This window comes from Hippocampus bargibanti, linkage group LG16, assembly GCF_051943395.1.
Source record: "Hippocampus bargibanti isolate YZ-2025 linkage group LG16, ASM5194339v1, whole genome shotgun sequence".
Lineage (NCBI taxonomy): Eukaryota > Metazoa > Chordata > Actinopteri > Syngnathiformes > Syngnathidae > Hippocampus > Hippocampus bargibanti.
Window position 1 is genome coordinate 4273093 of NC_142749.1, and position 18097 is coordinate 4291189.

General features: G+C 41.2%; 1 protein-coding gene across 2 annotated transcripts; it reads right to left on the reverse strand.

Annotated features, from left to right (window-relative positions):
* Positions 1 to 3656: 3656 nt before the first annotated feature.
* LOC148886146 (beta-galactosidase-1-like protein 2) lies at positions 3657 to 17855 on the reverse strand. Of its 2 annotated transcripts, XM_089017526.1 has the most exons (20): positions 17726 to 17832; positions 16954 to 17139; positions 16811 to 16879; positions 16326 to 16421; positions 15939 to 16047; positions 15767 to 15859; positions 14072 to 14153; positions 13934 to 13998; positions 13766 to 13850; positions 12510 to 12647; positions 12261 to 12341; positions 12082 to 12191; positions 11849 to 11995; positions 10379 to 10450; positions 7397 to 7475; positions 7231 to 7318; positions 7046 to 7157; positions 6827 to 6943; positions 6567 to 6686; positions 3657 to 6477 (listed from the first exon to the last, which is right to left on the reverse strand). In XM_089017526.1, the coding sequence occupies exons 1-19, from the start codon at positions 17815 to 17817 to the stop codon at positions 6600 to 6602; spliced, it is 1908 nt and encodes a 635-aa protein (XP_088873652.1). In that variant the 5' UTR covers positions 17818 to 17832; the 3' UTR covers positions 3657 to 6477; positions 6567 to 6599. The 2 variants fall into 2 exon arrangements, with proteins under 2 accessions (XP_088873652.1, XP_088873651.1); XM_089017525.1 differs by having other exon boundaries at positions 12082 to 12341; positions 17726 to 17855.
* Positions 17856 to 18097: the final 242 nt, after the last annotated feature.

Sequence of the window (18097 nt, forward strand, 5' to 3'; positions counted from 1 at the left end):
GGGCCTCATAGACTGTGAGTGGCCACATTACTCGAGGGAGAAGTCCAAACTGCAGACACCAGAGCTTGAGCTTTCCTGGCAGCTCAGTCTTGTTGATGTTTTCCAGACTATTGGTGATGTCCTGCTTGAGTTGCTGCACTTGATCTTTGTCTCTGAGGCTTGCATTGTACCACCTGCCCAGGCTTTTGACCGGTTCCTCAGACACCGTTGGTATTGGGTCACCACCAATGCAGAACTTCACATTTTTTAGTTGTCCCTTGACGATTGAGATGCTGCGTGACTTGCTCGGCTTGATTTTCATCCGGGCCCATTTAATGTTTTCCTGCAGTTTTCCAAGTAGCCGCCTGGTGCAAGCTGCGGTAGTGGTCAAGGTGGTCATGTCATACATGTATGCCCGGATAGGTGGGTGGTGGATCCCATTCCTTGTTCGCTCACCTCCCACCACCCACCTTGAGGCCCTGATGATGACCTCCATGGCCATTGTGAAGGCCAGGGGTGAAATCGTACAACCTGCCATGATGCCGACTTCTACACGCTGCCATGATGTTGTGAAGTCAGGTGTTGTGAAGCAGAGTTGCAGGTCTTCGAAGTAGGCTTTTACCAAGGCAGTAATGGGTAGTGGAACATGGAAGAAGTTGAAGGATTCCCAGAGAAGGTTATGGGGAACTGAGCCAAAGGCATTGGCCAGGTCAAGGAAGATGACATGAAGATCTCTCTTGTCTTTCTTTGCCGCTTGGATTTGGTGCCAGATCATACTTGTGTGCTCCAAGCAACCAGAGAACCCAGGGATGCCAGCCTTCTGTACAGATGTATTGACGTACTTGTTCTTCTCCAGGTAGGTGGAAAGTCTCCGTGCTAAAACATTAAAGAAGATTTTCCCCTCAACGTTGAGAAGGCTAATTGGACGGAATTGACTGATGTCTGCCGCATCCTTCTCCTTGGGAAGGAGAAGGATGCGGGTCTCCGCCATGCCTTTGGTATTATCCCTTTCTGCCACACAATCCTCATGAGTCTCCAAAGATAACGCAGAACATCTGGTGCGTTCTTGTAGAGCTTATATGGAACTCCATTTGGCCCCGGGGCTGATGCTGTTCTTGCACGCCGTATTGTATTGTCCACTTCCTTCCATTTTGGAGGGCCAGTCTCGAGGTTGAATTCTGGTGGTTCAATAGGGGGGATGTCATGTGGGATAACTAGTTTTTCCTGCCTTTTTGTGTCCTGGTGGACCTTTTCCAGATGCTTTTCAAGTTCCTGCTTGGAGGTTTTAAGGATTCCGCTTTTGTCCTTCGCGAAGAGGTCTTTGACAAACTTGAAGGGGTTTTTATAGAACCATGTTCTTGTGTGTTCCTTGTTCTTGCGATGTTTTCTGAAGTTTTCTGCCCTTCGTAAGGTTGCCAACCGGCATTTGATGTCCCCTTGGAGCAGCATGAGACCTTCTTTCTCTGCATCAGAGGCCTTCTTCCACTGTTTACGCAGGTCCCTTCTTTCTCTGACCAGTCTGTCTATCTCTTGCTGCCTCCTGGATTTGGTTGGTAGTGGTCTTGCATTGGCGGTTTTCCGGATGTACACTCCAAAGCGCTCCTCCCCGTAGTGATAGATGATGTCACCAATATTTTCCAGCTTTTTCTCTGCTGTGCCCACTTGTTGCTCCAAGATTTTAGTCAGATCGTTGTTGACGGTTTCCCACTCTCTTTTCTCGATAGCTTTTGGCCACTTCACACTTGGTCTGTGCCCTTTGATCTTGTGCTCCTTGGGAGGTCTCTGTGGTTGCGTGGGCTCTTCCACCTTTCGTTCTGTGAGTGCATTACCATCGTCCCTGACAGGGGTGTAGACGCTCTGCGAACTTTGGTTGTCGTCCCGTCGCTGTGCTTCACTCGACTTATTTGACGTCTGACTTCGTAAGAAATATTGGTCAATGCGAGGCCCTTGTCTCTGCTTTCCCAAGCACTGTCTCTTCCCTTGGTGGATCTTTAACCCGATAGCTGATGTTACTTTTGCCCAGCCACAGACGCACACCTTGAGTGAGTATCCTGCTGCCGTTGTCTCATGTGCCATGTTCTTGCTCGTAGTCAGGTTCGTTCCTGGGTCGGTAACCGTGTTGTCAGTCATTGAGCCATCTTGCGCCCCCGCTCTCGCAGGCTCTAGGGGTATCTTTCTTTGTATTCTTTCTGTAGCATTTAGCGGGTGCCTCCAACAAACTGAACCAGCGTTGGTGACTGCCACCATGGGTAGCTAGCCCATGACAGCCCCAGTGGGGTCTATTCCCTCCTGTCAGCTGTCTCTCCAAGCTGTCACACAGACTTTCCTATGTTGTCAGCTGTCCTTTCTCAGCAGTCACTGGATAGCATCCAGATACTAAGAATCATGAAACACTGGACGACATACATTATTATTATTAATATTATTATAAAGTCTATATATTAAATTAGAGATATACCGAAATGTCAAAGATAGACCAATATGTCTTTATTTTACGGATGATACAGATGTTGATTTATAGTGGAGACAAAGCGATACCAATTATTAATATTCAAGGAGGCTGATAACCAATATTTTGATTCAATTCAGTGTTGGCATCATTGTAGCCTTGTTGTCTTGTAATGTGAGTTCCCTCAATCATTGATCTTATTCTTTACATTGCCCTGATGGGTTTAGATCACGGGATGTTTTTCATATTTGTCAACTGTGGACTCGTGAAATAAATATAAATTTCAGTTGACCCGATAGGGTTTTTTCAGAGCTGATGAACATGGTTGCTCAATTTACATTAATTACACAGTGTTTTAAAGGCATTTGTTAAGTAAATAAATCAACAAATTAACAGAATCGAGAATTTTTCGAGTATTGAGTATGGAGTTTACTGGCCTTGGAGGCATTCACACAACAAAATTCTCCATCCATCCATCCATCCAATCCAGGGATCAGTTTGCTGAGATACCATGTTAATCAAGAGAACCAAGACTTAACTTTCCCTGGCTACTTCACCGAGATCTTCCAGTTGGTAGACCAAATATCTCCATTGTGTGCTTTGTTTTTCTCTAGACCTTCTCCAACTGGGACATGCTCAGAAGACCAAGGACAAACCTCAGAAGCATTTGAAACTGATGTCAGAGCGTCTGCATCTGGCGCCTCTTAAAAAGTGAAGTAGCAACTCCACTCTGAGCCCTTCCATTTGGTGGAAACTCATTTCAGTTGTTGAAATACTTGATCTTTTTCTTTCGGTCACAACCCATAGCTCTATGTCACACAGCATGGTGGTGGAGGACCCCAAAAAAGCAGGTGAGAGGGAGGACCACATGGACTTGACAAATTCTATTTTAACTCATTCACTGCCATTCCTGAATTTATTTGGGAATTGAAAAGCGTGACGTGGACTGCCATTCCCAAATTTATTCATGTTTTGTTTTTTTCTTGCGGGGGGTGCCCATAAAGCGCTGCTCAGATCTCTGGCAATGTTTTTCCATCCCACGAGTGGGCGCCATTTGTCTTTTGTACAGCTGCCCCCATTTCAAGCTCAGATAACTCCAGACCCATCTAACTGCTGTCACGTCCGCACGAGGTGTGGCAACAGATCTCGTCGGACAAAAAGGAGCGCTGGATCCAAAATACTCGATGGAGACAGGTTTGGTTCAAAAGAGGCTTTACTGAGACACGCAGAGAACAAACATAAAGTGACGAAATGGAATAGCGAGGCAACGACTGCCAAGCGGGACCAACCTGCGTACTGTGATGCGACAAGGGCATGGAATGAGGAAATACACCAGGGAAAACCGAGTGAAACCGGGTGGCTTTTATAGCTAGAAGGCACAATCAGTGGGATTGGAATCAGGTGAGCGAGCCCGGAGAGCAGGGAGGGGAGGGGCGCGCACCTGACGCCAATCAGGATGTGACACTTTTTTTCTGATGAAAGAAGAGAGTTTAAGGCAATTTGAGTGAAAATGACAGTCGGGCAGTGAATGAGTTAAAGAGAAAAACTAAATCCAGAACTCAAAAATGAAAAAAAGCAAAAATCCAAAGTAACAAATAAAAACCACGGCGAAGCTAAAAACTGTGGCTGTAGCATGAGTAACAACATGATCAAGAACACGTGCGAGAACATGATAAAGAACAAGAATGAAACATGAGCTACAGACAAACATGAGCAAAACTTGACAGGAGCAAACGAATAACGACCCGACACTGAGTTGACGCGCCGGGAGTTGTTTTAAAGTAGTTCCCAAGGCTAACAAAAAATAGCAAATAATATTTCATAAGGTTATCATGAATCCACACATTCATAGTAAAAATTCAAAAAGTATTTCTTAAGTTTCTTCAAGACACAAGTTATTTCCTGGCCAACAGCACCCTCTAGTGAACGTGTAGTAATATCACACCACACTGATTGATTCAGACTAGAACTACTGAAGGCCTAGGAGAGACATGCACGTCCCGCCACTGTGTGTTTTAGAAACACCCAGCGAACCGTTCCCGCTTCCGATATGCACTTTGATTTTAAAACCCAGATTTTTATGGAAATGGGTTTAGCAATTTAAGTCCATGAATGTGTATGTATGTATGTGTTTATGTGTGCACGAGGAAATTGTTTGCCACACAATTTGGTCACACATTTCTGCCACAACAGTCTTTGTTCTGTTGCACTATGACAAGTTTCAACGTTAAAATTAAAATCAAATCCTTGTTATAAAATAGTCCCATGCTGGATGATTTAGCAAAAAGATCCTTTTTATGATATTTTACAGTCAGTTGACCATTGACTAAACGTGTTTTGTTTTTTAACTGTATACTCCATCCTGTGTGTGAGAGAAGAGGATGCACAAAACCGGGATAGATGGAGGACATTGATTCGCTGTGGCGACCCCTGAGGGGAAAAGCCGAAAGGAAAAGAAGAAGATACTCCATCCTACTGAAATATATGCTTAATTCTATGAACACATTTGAAAATAATATATTATCTATTCCGATTTTTTTTGTGAGTAATTCACAAATGACAAATCTTTTGTTCAGGAATTTTGACTTACTATGAGTACTATTGGTACCAGCCTTACCTGAACATCTGTTTAAACTCCGAAAAGAAAGGATACTAGTGTGGAAGCGTGTTAAGGCAATTCACTATACAAACACATTATAAACATTGTTTTATTTTCTTAACATCATTTTATTTTCTCAGACTTCCGTTATTATTATACAACCGGTCAATGATGCCACATCCTGCCGGTCGTACAAAAGCTCTCCCAAATAGCAAGCCCGCTCTTCTCTTCTAATGCCATCGACCATCTATGCGAGCTACCTGCACCAGTGGGTGCAGGTAGCTTCATTATGTGCCATCCCAAAGTTCTTACGTTTGATTTCATTAATAAATTACCCTCACAGTTTTAATCTGCCTTGAGTGATTAACTGCGCCTTAGTGTGTTCGTTTCCATCCCTCACCTCAGAGGACTCAATGGAGGCCGTCAAGATCCCTTAAAGAGCCACTCTTATCTTCAGAATTATGCACAGCAGGAGAAGTCTAGACTTTCCGCATCATGTCCAAGATCTAATTGGATCAACCTTCCTTTATTTCTGATTTTGACATCAGCGGCAGAACTGACCACTTCTCATTAACATATTATCCCTAGATAAATGTGACACTGTATTTTTCCTTGGCTTCCTGATGAAATATGAAACTCTCAGAAGACCAAATCGATTATATTCTGTTGTCATAAACTGCAGAACAGACAACGTGGTGTTGGGTTTTATTCCACCTTGCAGGGCAAAAAAAGAACCTGTGTCCAAGGAGGGCATTAAGGAAATGGACATCTCTCCTCCGCAATACTTAAAACATAATTAAAAAAACTACATCAGTGAATTTGCAATAATAATAACAGTGAGTGGGCGGCCCGGTAGTCGAGTGGTTAGCACACCGGCTTCACAGTGCAGATCGCCGGTTCGCGTCCCGGTCCAGCCTCCCTGTGTGGAGTTTGCATGTTCTCCCCGGACCCGCGTGGGTTTTCTCCGGGTCCTCCGGTTTCCTCCCACACTCCAAAAACATGCATGGCAGGCAGATTGACCACTCCAAATTGTCCCTAGGTGTGAGTGTGAGGTGACTGTTGTACGTCTTTGTGTGCCCTGCGATTGGCTGGCAACCAATTCAGGGTGTCCCCCGCCTCGTGCCCGAAGACAGCTGAGATAGGCACCAGCGACCCTAATGAGGAATAAGCGCTATGGAAAATGAGATGAGATGAGATAACAGTATGAGTATAGTTTTTGCTTTTTTGAATGTTGCTGTGCCGATGACCATTCTGTGTTTGGGAGCCTTTTAACTGAGCGAGTTGCTTATTCTGTAGCCACAGAGGGACATATGTCTTCTTGTGCCAGTCCCAAGCCCGGATAAATACAGAGTGTTGTGTCAGGAAGGGCATCCGACGTAAAAGTTTGGCCAAAACAAACATGCAGATCAAACCTCTAAAGATGGAGGACACTGATTTGCTGTGGCGACCCCTTGAAGGGAAAAGCCGAAAGGAAAAAAATTTAAAATAAATAAATAAATAATAATAATAATAATAATAATAATAATAATGATACATTACATTCAGCATACAAGACAAAAGAAATGATGAGAGTCAATGAATGTCAGCTTCCATGCCAAGATCTGCCGTGTCCTCAAAGTTGACCTTGTAGTCCCCTTCTATCTCCTCGAACACAATGATCTAATGATCATAATAATAAGAACTTTAAACAACTCTGAGAGTAAAATCTGATCACAGATGAAACACATTAAAAGTAAAAAAAATGATGATGCTCTTTGCTCTACATAGCTCGAAGTCATGAACAAATGACTCATACAAACCTGATTGATTCCCCTGTTGAGAAAAGGACCAGGGAGGTAAAGAGTCTGCTGGGGTCCAATTGACCAGTAGCGTCCCAAGTTTATTCCGTTAATAAACACAACGCCCTTCTCCCAACCCTGTGAACGAAACGATAATTGCTCATTGCTAATCGCCACACATACTCTATTTGCAAACTAAGGCTTAGAAATTCATAAATGGTGTTAAAACATTCCACTCACTGGCAGTTTCACAAAGGTATCGCTAGGATAGCCATCCGCAAATAGATGGCCCATGAAAAAAGAAGGGAAGCTGGGTTTTTCCTGAAGAGTTTTCCAAGGAGCCTGATAGAGACTAAAACAAGACATCTAATTCAAGCAAACAGTCGCAAAAAAACAAATCCATTGTTAGATGAAGGTGTACAAACCTAGAAATAAAGCTGGGTTTCATTTCCAAGCTGTATATTGTGAACTCCCGTAGTGGAATATTGTTGAGTAAAATGTCCCCTACAAGACCTGCAAGAATGCACATTAAAATTGCCTTCTACATTCTAACTGGCAGATTAACATCTGAATATTTTGTCGAGCAAACACCTTTACGTTGCTTGTCAAGGTCCTTTCCCTGGTGAACTCGTCCACAGTTTTCCACCAATAAACTTAACGTCCGCGGTCCCTGTCATGGATTTTGATCATTAGGTCATGTTTGTGTCAACAACAACGTCTTTTTTTCCTTTCTGCTTTTCCCATCAGGGGTCGCCACAGTGAATCAGTGTCCTCAGTCACAAAACTGGTTTTGTGCATCCTCTTCTCTCACACCAGCTACCTTCATGTCCTCTTTGAGCACATCCATAAACCTCCTCTTCGGTCTTCCTCTCGGTCTCCTGCCTGACAGTTCAAGATTCAGCATCCTTCTCCCGATATAGTCACTCTCTCTCCTCTGGACATGTCCAAACCATCTCAGTCTGGCCTCTCTGACTTTCTCTGCAAAGCCTCGAATATGAGTTGTCCCTCTAATGTACTCATTCCTGATCCTATCCAACCTGGTCACTCCCAAAGAAAACCTCAACATCTTCAAGTCTGCTACCTCCAGCTCTGCTTCCTGTCTTTTCTTCAGTGGCACTGTCTCCAGTCCAAACATCATGGCTGGTCTCACCACCGTTTTATACACCTTTCCTTTCATCCTAGCTGAAACACTTCTGTCACACATCACACCTGACATTTTTCTCCAAGCACTCCAGCCTGCCTAGACACGCTTCTTCACCTCTTTTCCACACTCTCCATTGCTCTGGACAATTGACCCCCAAGTACTTAAAATCCTCCACCTTCTTCATCTCTTGTCCCTGTAGCATCACTCTTGTACTTGGGTCCCTCTCATTCACACTCATATATTCCGTCTTGCTGTGAGTAATAATAATAATAATAATAATAATAATAATAATAATAATAATAATAATAATAATAATAATAATAATAATAATAACACATTACAGTCACTTTACAGTCACAGACAAGCATAAGTACTATAATAAATAAAATACAATCACAAATAGAATACAATAAATAAAATACAATTATAAATACTTCATTTCTCTCCGTTCCAGGGAAAACCTCCACCTCTCTAGTTTCTCCCCCACCTGTTCCCTGCTCTCGCTACAGATCACAGTCACCAAGGAGATTACTGTCTAACATCGTCTGTCAGCAATCCATCACCATCATGAATAAAAAGGGGCTCACAGCTGACCCCTGATGAAGTCCCACCTCCACATTTAATCCCTCCATCACACCGTTAGCACACCTCACAACTGTCTAACAGTCATCATGCATGTCTTGCACCACTCTGACATACTTTTCTGTCTCTCCAGACTTCCTCATGCAATACCACAGCCCTTCTCTGGGCACCCTGTCATACACTTTATCCAGATCTACAAAGACACAATGGAATTCCTTCTGACCTTCTCTGTACTTTTCTATCAGCATTCTTGTGTCAACAACAACAACAACAGAAAAATAAATCTCCACAATGTTTACTGAACTAACTTTAAACCAAAAGACTAATTCAAGTGTAATGAGTTTTTCCATTCCATTTTTATGAACAATTGGGATCCTGATCAACCTCGATTTTGTAGATGACTATTGTGTTCTATTCTATTGTAGACTATTGCTTTACCCAATCAGATTTCGAGTTGGACACTTAAGGCGTGCTGGAAACGTCTCGCAAACTATGATTGACTAGGCACATGATTACCTAGTCACTAGCCAATCATAGTATTACTGACCACTAGTGATAAGTGCCTATTGGCCAGAGCTAGCACACTGTATCTGTACCGAGCTGCGCCAAAAAAAATGTGTTGTTGTGTTGATTTAAAAGCGGTTTTGTCAACCCACAATGGCTGATGGAGGAGAAGAACTGGATTTGTTTGCAGTTATACTGTTAAAGCCATTAAAAAGACAGACTTTTCAAGAATAGATGGACATCATTAAGAAAGGTTGGACAGCTCCAAAGCTAACAATGAGGTTATTATGAATCCACACGTTCATAGTAAAAATTTGAATAATTTAATCACAGTATTTAAAGGACAACCGCCGTCGCTTTTTTGTTTCTTAACTGACATCAGAAAAACGTTTTATAGCATCTAAAATACCCAAAACACGCGGTATATTTTTATTCAAATGCAAAACACCAATAAAAATGACTTAAAGTGTCCAAAATCTGCACAAATTTGAGCTGCGAATTGGGCATTTTCAGGAAGTCCCGTCCCCAGTTCGTGACGTCACGCCAAGACGTCTTGCATTGCTGGAGATTCGGAGAATATGCTTTCTTGTTACACATCCAGTTATGAATAGGATTCAAATAGTTCTGAAGAGGAAAGCAGACATGTTTGCAATCGATTAAAGAAATTATTCCGTGTCATTTTGAGGCAAACGGGCGGGGCGGAATGTCGCACCCAAAAATGGCCACCGCTGTTGTGAGGAATGAATCAGCCCGTTTCCACAGGCTGATAAATTCCTTCCATGGAGCTTGGACGCCCTCTTCTGGCGGGTTTTGGGTGCAACACAAGGTTTTCAAACCAAACAGTACAGCAAAATACATTGACGTGATGGAAGGACCGCTACAATGCGTCTTTTTTACGGTCAGGGGGCAGTCCACGTACGGACTCGTCACCAACTCAAAAACAAGACTTCCTGAATATTCAGCGCGAGCCTTAAAACGTAAAATATAGCTATATGCGGTGGAATCTAATTAAAATATGCTCAGTAGAAGTAATTTGAAGCAATTTTACAAATTATGGACACAACTTGTCCAGAGACCTCGGTTGTCCTTTAAGTTTCTTCAAGTCACAAGTTATTTCCTGGCTAACGGCATCCTCTAGTGGACGTGCAGTAAATCACACCACACTCGCAACTGTGGATTGATTCAGACGTAGCACTATTGGAGGCCTAGGGTTGACATGCACGGCCCGCCACTGGTATATACAGTAGCATTTATGTTCATTTTCAGTTTAACAGGGGCGAATCAGGATCCATTCCAAAGCACAATGCAAATAAAATGTATTGATCACTAGTCTGTTGTAATACCTTTCCATCTGGAACAGCCAATTCCAAATTCTGGTGCTTGAAAAGCCCAATGTAACGTTTGTTTACAAAAACCTGTGAAATAAACCAAACACCTCAAATTAGATATAGTAATTCTAAAAATAGGGTTGTGGGTTGAGAAAAAAAATCACAGCCATTTTGTTAACACCACTTACAGTATGTTGTGCATAAAACACTGTTGAAATTTGAACTACACTGGAAGGTAAACTCAAAATACAGTAGTTTTGCATGAACCTGCCATTCATGTTTTTAAAATGTGTACCAGAGAAAACCACACCCAGGCACAGAGAGACCATGCAAAATCCAGCAGACATTTAAACAGCTTCTTCCCCCAAGCCATTAACTCTTTGAACTCTTTCAACAGTAGCCAAAATGGAACTGTATAGTGCCACTTAGCAGTTTTTTTGACAACGATACTAGTGCAGCGTGTTCTACCGGAAACAAATTCCTTGTGTGTTCTACATACTTGGCAATAAAGATGATTCTGATTCTGATTCTGATTCTGATTCTCCACATGGAAGGGCCGGTGTCAGAATCGAACCCTGCACCTTTGCACTGTGAGGCAAACATGCTAACCGGTCATACACTGTGCCGCACTGCCTTTTATTCCTGTCTGTTGAATTCGATTTGAAGCAGCATTGCTTCCAACAGTTCACTGGCGCTGATAAACTATTTGTTTTCCCAATTGCTGTGCTTCTTTGATCAGATCAATCAATCTTGCACACATGGCAAAATATGGCTAAAACACATCATAAATTGCCATTGGTTTACACGAAAAGGCTGCAGAATAGACGCCACTATCGGTGACTTTCACTTCAAACTACAATGACAATAATAAACGCTGTTGAAATTGCCATTGGTTTACACTAAAAGTAAAAAAATCCATGTTGCTGCAGAATAGACGCCATTATCGGTGACTTTCACTTCAAACTATAATGACAATAATAAACGCTGTTGACCCTTCAAAGCAAGGGTCTCAAACCCATTTTTTTGCGGCGTGCCACATTGTTTTTATGGTTTCATCTCAGGGGCTGTTATGAATCTGAGGAAGCCATTAGAATGTTGAAACCCCTCCAAATATCACATCTACAGCACACAACAAATTAAGAAATAACTACTGGTATTTTTATAAATTTGAAGTAAAAAATAATGACTGTTATTGTGGTTAACATGGGACAAATTGAAATTTTGGTTCGGTGATCACGGAAAATTCTCATTCCTGAATAAGGAATTTCACAAGTTTGATTTGCTTTTGAGGGCCGAATAAAATGTTGTGATGAACAAGATTTGGCCCCCGGGCCTTGACTTTGACACCGGTGCTTTAAAGGCACAATGTTCACTTACAGTGGACAACTTCTCATGGTGTACAAGTGACACATTATCATTACTGCAGCGGAAAATAGTTAAATAATACACCAAGAGCTTAAGCTCTCATAGAAAGTTACAACTCACAAGTGCACGATCTTTAACGTTGTTTCCTGACGTCAATAACCCTCCTTTGGTGATTGCTGTCTCATATAGTGTGTATCCATGGGATTGTCCATTGTTGTTGTTGACTTCTAGATTTTCCATGTTAACCGGCATGTTTGATTTCAATGGCTGTGGAGGTAACAATCAAGGTTTGACATAACAGCAACTCTCTGCTTCACAAACATTGATAGGCAATCGTACGTTTAAAGACATACTCCCTCAGTAAAGCTCAAAGCATCCCATAAGGACAGGTGCTGGTACATATCAGCTGGCTCATATGCTGCCTTATGTTGGAGCACTGGCAGGTCGGGGAGCGCTTCACCACCTTGAGAGGGAATCGAGTCAATATATGGTGCTCCAGCCACATTTACAGAATATGTATTGTTTATCTTACTTTTTAATTGAGAGAACAGATCTCTGAGGAGATGGTACTTCTGAGTGTACTCTCCAGCTTCGGACAAGGGCGCGTCATAATCTACAAAAAAAAGTGCTGTCTATTGTTAGTTGTTTAATGTATTATTCATTTAAAAGTGTAGGATCCAAAATCATTTAAATATAACTGATCTCATCAAATTACCTCATTATCACGTTCACGCACATTTGCGTGAAAGAGAACGGGAGTTTATTTTAGACTACCACCTACCGTAGCTGGGGACCAATGCTTTGTAGGAAGGTTCAGCCAACCCTCCGCTAATGAAACCAAAACTGGAGCCTCCGTGGAACATGTACAGGTTTATAGACATTCCACGCCTCAAAATATCGCGGACAGTGGATACCATATCTGTGAACATTTTTGCAATAACAACAGCAATCATGGTCATCTTACAAAATATTCAAGTCGATTCGATTCAATAGCTAGGACCATATCCTAGATAAATGTTGAGCTCCTTTATATGGAGCTCATTCAAAATAGCTTGACCTATATTTGAACATTTGCATTCAAATTTACATAGCAAAAAGATAAGAAAAGAAACAATACTGTACCAGTGAACATCTAACTACTATATTTAGCCCAAAAGCATTATTTTTAAGCCTTTCATTCACCATGAGACATAACCTTTAACCTTATAACATGATACGCTGTACACTATAGTTACCGATAGATGTGAAAAGTTGTAGACATTTCTGGAAGATATATTAAAAAAAATTAATTGGAGGGGGTGGGGGGATTGCTGGGCCTTTGCCAAAATTTAAGGTATCGTATTTTCCAGTGGCACACCCAAAAGCCTTAATTTTCTTCAAAAGATGACCTTTTGCCTTATATGCAGGTATATGTGAAGTAATATTGAGCCACAACAGGTCTCGCAATTACTGTCAGCAGTCACCAACTCTATTTCCCCTGTAGAAGAAGTAGTGCATAACCCCACCCTCGACTGTAGCGCCTTATAATGTGGTGTGGCTTATATTTGGAAAACGTGTATATATTTATATATCATATTAGGAATTTTTTTTTTCATTCATTGAAGGTGGCGCACCTTCAATGAATTATAGTCTGGTGAGTCTCATATATGGAAAAGGTTTGGTAATACACCATTCATTTGGGCGTGTCTTATACTGCGGTGCGCCTTATACTCCGGAAAATATGTTAAATATTTTCTATAGGTATAAAGGATAATACAGTATAAAGGAATCTAGTATGTTTTGGACAGAACCATTGGTAAGACAAGAATTTCGCCTGACACAATTAATATAGTGTATAAACACGCAAGACGAAAATGCAATACAATACAATACAATACAATACAATACGATACAATACAATACATATTGCTTTATATAGCGCTTTAACAACAGCTGAAGCTGTAACAAAGCACTTAAAATGGACAGCTACCATACATATACAGAAAATAAAGCTTTGATACTATCTTCTATAAAGAATGATAAAGTGACAAAACATACCCTCTGGGGGGAGCACATGATGGAGGTCACCCCATACATCATACCAGCCGGTCCAGTAATCCATAACCATGGTTGGTCTGTTTGGCTAACAATCAGAAAAGAAGTCATAGTGTGTCATTCGATACTCATTGAAGACAGTGTGGGCAATGATGAAGAAATGACACCTACCTGGATAATGTTCAGATCCTGAAATGCTCTGTGATTTATTTTCTTCAACTTCACTGATCTCATGACTAAAAGACAACAGAATTTAAGCAAATGTGAGTCTTTGGAAGAGAGTCTGTGTATTGCTGATGAATACTTTACCTCCATCTACACCCCCTGACCTAAACATGTTGTGGTTGTCTGACGTGAGCAGGAGCTCACTGATCCCTCTGGACTGCAAAGCCTTTCAAAAAATCACCACAATCAAAATACCGATACTCTATAACTTAATAAACAGAATAGAGTCACCTAGAATTTTGAGGGGTATAGAGTACTCAAAGAACAGATGCACTCATTAAAAAAATACAAATATATGTAAAATATATTAAGACAATTAATGGTGTTACATCATCCTGCAAAATATTTACAAGTAGTACCGGTACTAATATTTCAAAACTGAATTAATTGTACTCAAAGCTCAGTCGCAATATTGTGATAGAACAACTCTGGTAATTTTGATCATTGAAATTGTGATATGACTCAAAGACTAACACACTTGTCTTACAGTTTCTTACCAGGGGACATATCCTGTTTGAAAAGAATCCCAGGGTGGTAAAGCACAGTGATGAAAAGGTTTCTTCAGCTGTCATCTGTACTTCTTTGAAGGTGTCGGATGTTTCGCTTCTCATCCAAAACGCTTCGTCAGCAAACTAACATTTTGCGGGTAGCTCTGGCCTTATATCTATATCAGAGGTGACGGTGCCAGGCCTCTGCTATGATAGGTCCCTGCTCTAAGGTTGGGGGGAACAGAGGACTATATCCTGAGGCTATACTGATTACTTCAACAAGTTAAAATATTTGCGAAATAAAATAGACAGTTTGAAAGGGGAATAAAAGAAGCTATTTTTATAAAACAGGAAAACCCTTCACTAAATCGCCATGGTGGTGTGAGGTTTCATTTGGATCATGCTTACAACACACTTCTGAGATCGTTACCACATAGGCTTAGTTATGCTGATGGGGTGATACCAGAGTAAATGGAGCAATCAGGCCAGTCGTAGACCATAATCAGTCAGGACAATAGAAGTAATCAGTGTAGCCTCAGGAAATAGTCCTCTGTCCCCCCCAACCTTAGAGATGGACCTATCCCAGCAGAGGTCTGGCACCGCCACCCCTGGACAGTAGGGATATATATATATATATATATATATATATATACAGTAAAGTCTCGTTATATCGATATCGGATATATCGATAGTCCCGGTTATATCGATACTATTTCTATGCACGCACGGAGAAAATTAAATGCAAACAGGGTCGGATATATCGATAGTCCTGGTTATATCGATATTTTTTCGGACTCCCTTGAATATCGATATAACGAGACTTTACTGTATATATATATATATATATATATATATATATATATATATATATATATATATATATATATATATATATACCAGCAAAATTTTTGTTCACTGACGAAGCCTCTTGTTTTAGAAGGGTAACATCCGACACCTTAAAAGAAATACAGACGGCTGAAGAAACCTTTTCATCGATGGACCACTCCTGAGAGCTTACACAGACGTAAAGCATAGTGATTACACATATTTATTCATAATAATAAGAAGCGGATAAGCGGTTGAAAATTGATGGGTGGATGGATGGATGGATGGTGGATGCACAACACTTTTCTTATGCTGCAATTGTTTCTAATGTGTTTTATAAATAAAATGTTTTTTTTTACTCTAAAGCTGTGCATCAAATTTCTAGATGGATGTCATTAGTTTGTGCAGGTGCATCTCATGCTGTGGCCAGTGATTATTTGCATTCATATGATGCGTGTCATATTACCTCTTTCACGAAAGACATGTAAGTATCATCCTTTGCAAAAGACCCATATTCATTCTCAACCTGGACGGCAATAATGGGACCACCTTTCTTAAACTGAAAGACACAGGGAGATGTATTACAACAGGCAACATGAACCTGATCTTGAATCAGACTCGATAGAATATAATGCCACCTGCAAGGGAACAACTTTTGGAATAAGTTTGTCAAAAAAAATGTTGACAGCCTCAGTGAATCCAGGGTATGTTGTTCTCAACCTCATTTCACCATCTTGGAGAAGCCAGCTACCAAGAAACAGAAAACATCCTGGGCCAAATAAATCCACAAATCGACAGAAACAACAGGGCCACAGTGCACCACCCCATTACGGACAAAGCTTCACTCACTGAGTCTGAGTCTTTCCCTGACAATGACACTTTTTCACCCATCTTGAATTGAATACAGAATGGGTTGTGTTTTGTATCAAGTGGCTTTTGTGCGGGCAGCAGTAGCGTAACAATGATTTTTATCGACGGATGTCTACATTTCACCACACAAAGACCTTCTGTCTTCAGTGTCTGACCTTGGCAGCCCCCCGAGATCCAACTCAGAAGAGATGTAGGGCCCTGGACGTAAAATCACCCACAAACCCAAGTCAGCTGCAAGATTGATATATGCTCTGAAATCGAAGGGAAAAGATTAAATTGAGTAATTAGCAGGAAGGCAAAAACAAAGAATTCGCACCAAATGAAGCATCAAATGTGTTTGGCAAAAAAGGAGCAGGTTATGGTATAGCATCCTGCTTCATATGTGCCACTCCTGTGTTTTCATCGCTTTGAAAATTGCTGTTGTTGTGGAGATGTTGTTGTCAGGACGCGTCCCCCGGCTCTCGCTTCTGCCCAATGCACTAGGGCTTTGATGGTGAAGGAGAGGAACTACAGTATTCCCATAGCGCAACCAAAGAGTTGCCGTGAATTACCATAATAGTAAAAATAAAGTATGCATTTGCACTTGTCAAATTTAGGTGGTTAACCCCAGGCAATAAGATGTCAGGTCAGGTCGTCTCACTCTAAATCCAGTTGTGTATGGAAGTTGAAGAACTCTCTCTGTGGCTGATGAAGACTCCACGGCACAAATCTGTGTTGGTACATAATGCCCTTAGTTAACATTGATCTGGGATGGTGAGTGATATGGTACAAAAACATTCCTACGTGGTCAGGGTGTTCATGCCACATGCTTTCATTTTCATCAGGCGGTCTCTCCAGTAAGCCCTGGGCACGCGAAAGTAGTGGATGGATCCACCGAGGATACGGAATGGTTCACCCTCCAAGGTGAACTGGGATGAGTTGGCACACAGTCCAAATTTCCTGCTCATTCTGTGTCCCCCTCTCAGCATTCTAAAGAATTGCAATTCATAGTCAAGACATTGTCACATAATAGTGTTTTATGCTTTAATTGGAAGGACATGTGTTAAGAAAGTTAGATTGTATCCTCATTTTGTGAAATGCTGTAATACTGAGCTGGTGTGCCAACCCAGCCACAACGCGACCTCAAGTGATTTGACAGCGATCAATGCCTGTGTGTGTATGTGCTTGACTTTTCGTACGATGCAGGGAGATGCGGTTGCTCTCTGCGCTCCGGCAAATAAATAACCTACTCGTATGATCTAAACAAGAAGGACCATCTTGACTCTTTATTCTCCCAAATGCATCGTGAAAGTGCTGAAGATCTCAACAACATGCTTTGTTGGAAAGTGAAATCTTGAACATGTTTACATTAAGAAAAATGATTTAGTCAAAATGCAAACCAAATTATTTAACCAATAAGGAAAGCATGATCACAACATGAACATATTCCAAAACGCACTCACCTTATTGGAATTTTACAAATGAGCATGTAAATTAACATTCTTTATATGCTTTGTACAAAACAAACTTCCAGTAACTCTCACTAAATACCAAAGTTGGTCAGGACACAACTTACCCGAGGTGTCTGTATGTGATGACAACAGCAACAGAAAGGCAAATGAGAGCACATTTTCTTTTGTGCAAATTTCTTAACCTGAATACAACCATAGATAACGATGCGTGGAACAGAGCGCAATTGAGCTTGGACTGTAGTATCTCTGGGAAATGAAAATGAACACATGATGCTCAAAGCGATGAGGGAGCACCGCCTTGAGGGAGTGACTTTATACTTAGATTTAACTTATTTTAAACTTGCCATTGCAAAGTATACTTTTTTTTTTAACTATTTTTATAAACGTGGCTCGTATTACCTACAGTTTTCCATTAGAAAATTTGACTATCCTAAAAGCATGTAACGTATTGAAAAAGTAAAAAGAAATACGTTTCC

Bases quoted from the DNA above. Each gene is read 5' to 3' on its own strand.
- LOC148886146 (XM_089017525.1), bottom strand. From the start codon at position 17,817: ATGGTTGTATTCAGGTTAAGAAATTTGCACAAAAGAAAATGTGCTCTC. The intron at 14,154-15,766 runs GTAATATGACAC...ATTTTTTGAAAG, and splicing joins ACATGTCTTTCGTGAAAGAG to GCTTTGCAGTCCAGAGGGAT. The intron at 13,851-13,933 runs GTAGGTGTCATT...TCTGATTGTTAG, and splicing joins AGGATCTGAACATTATCCAG to CCAAACAGACCAACCATGGT.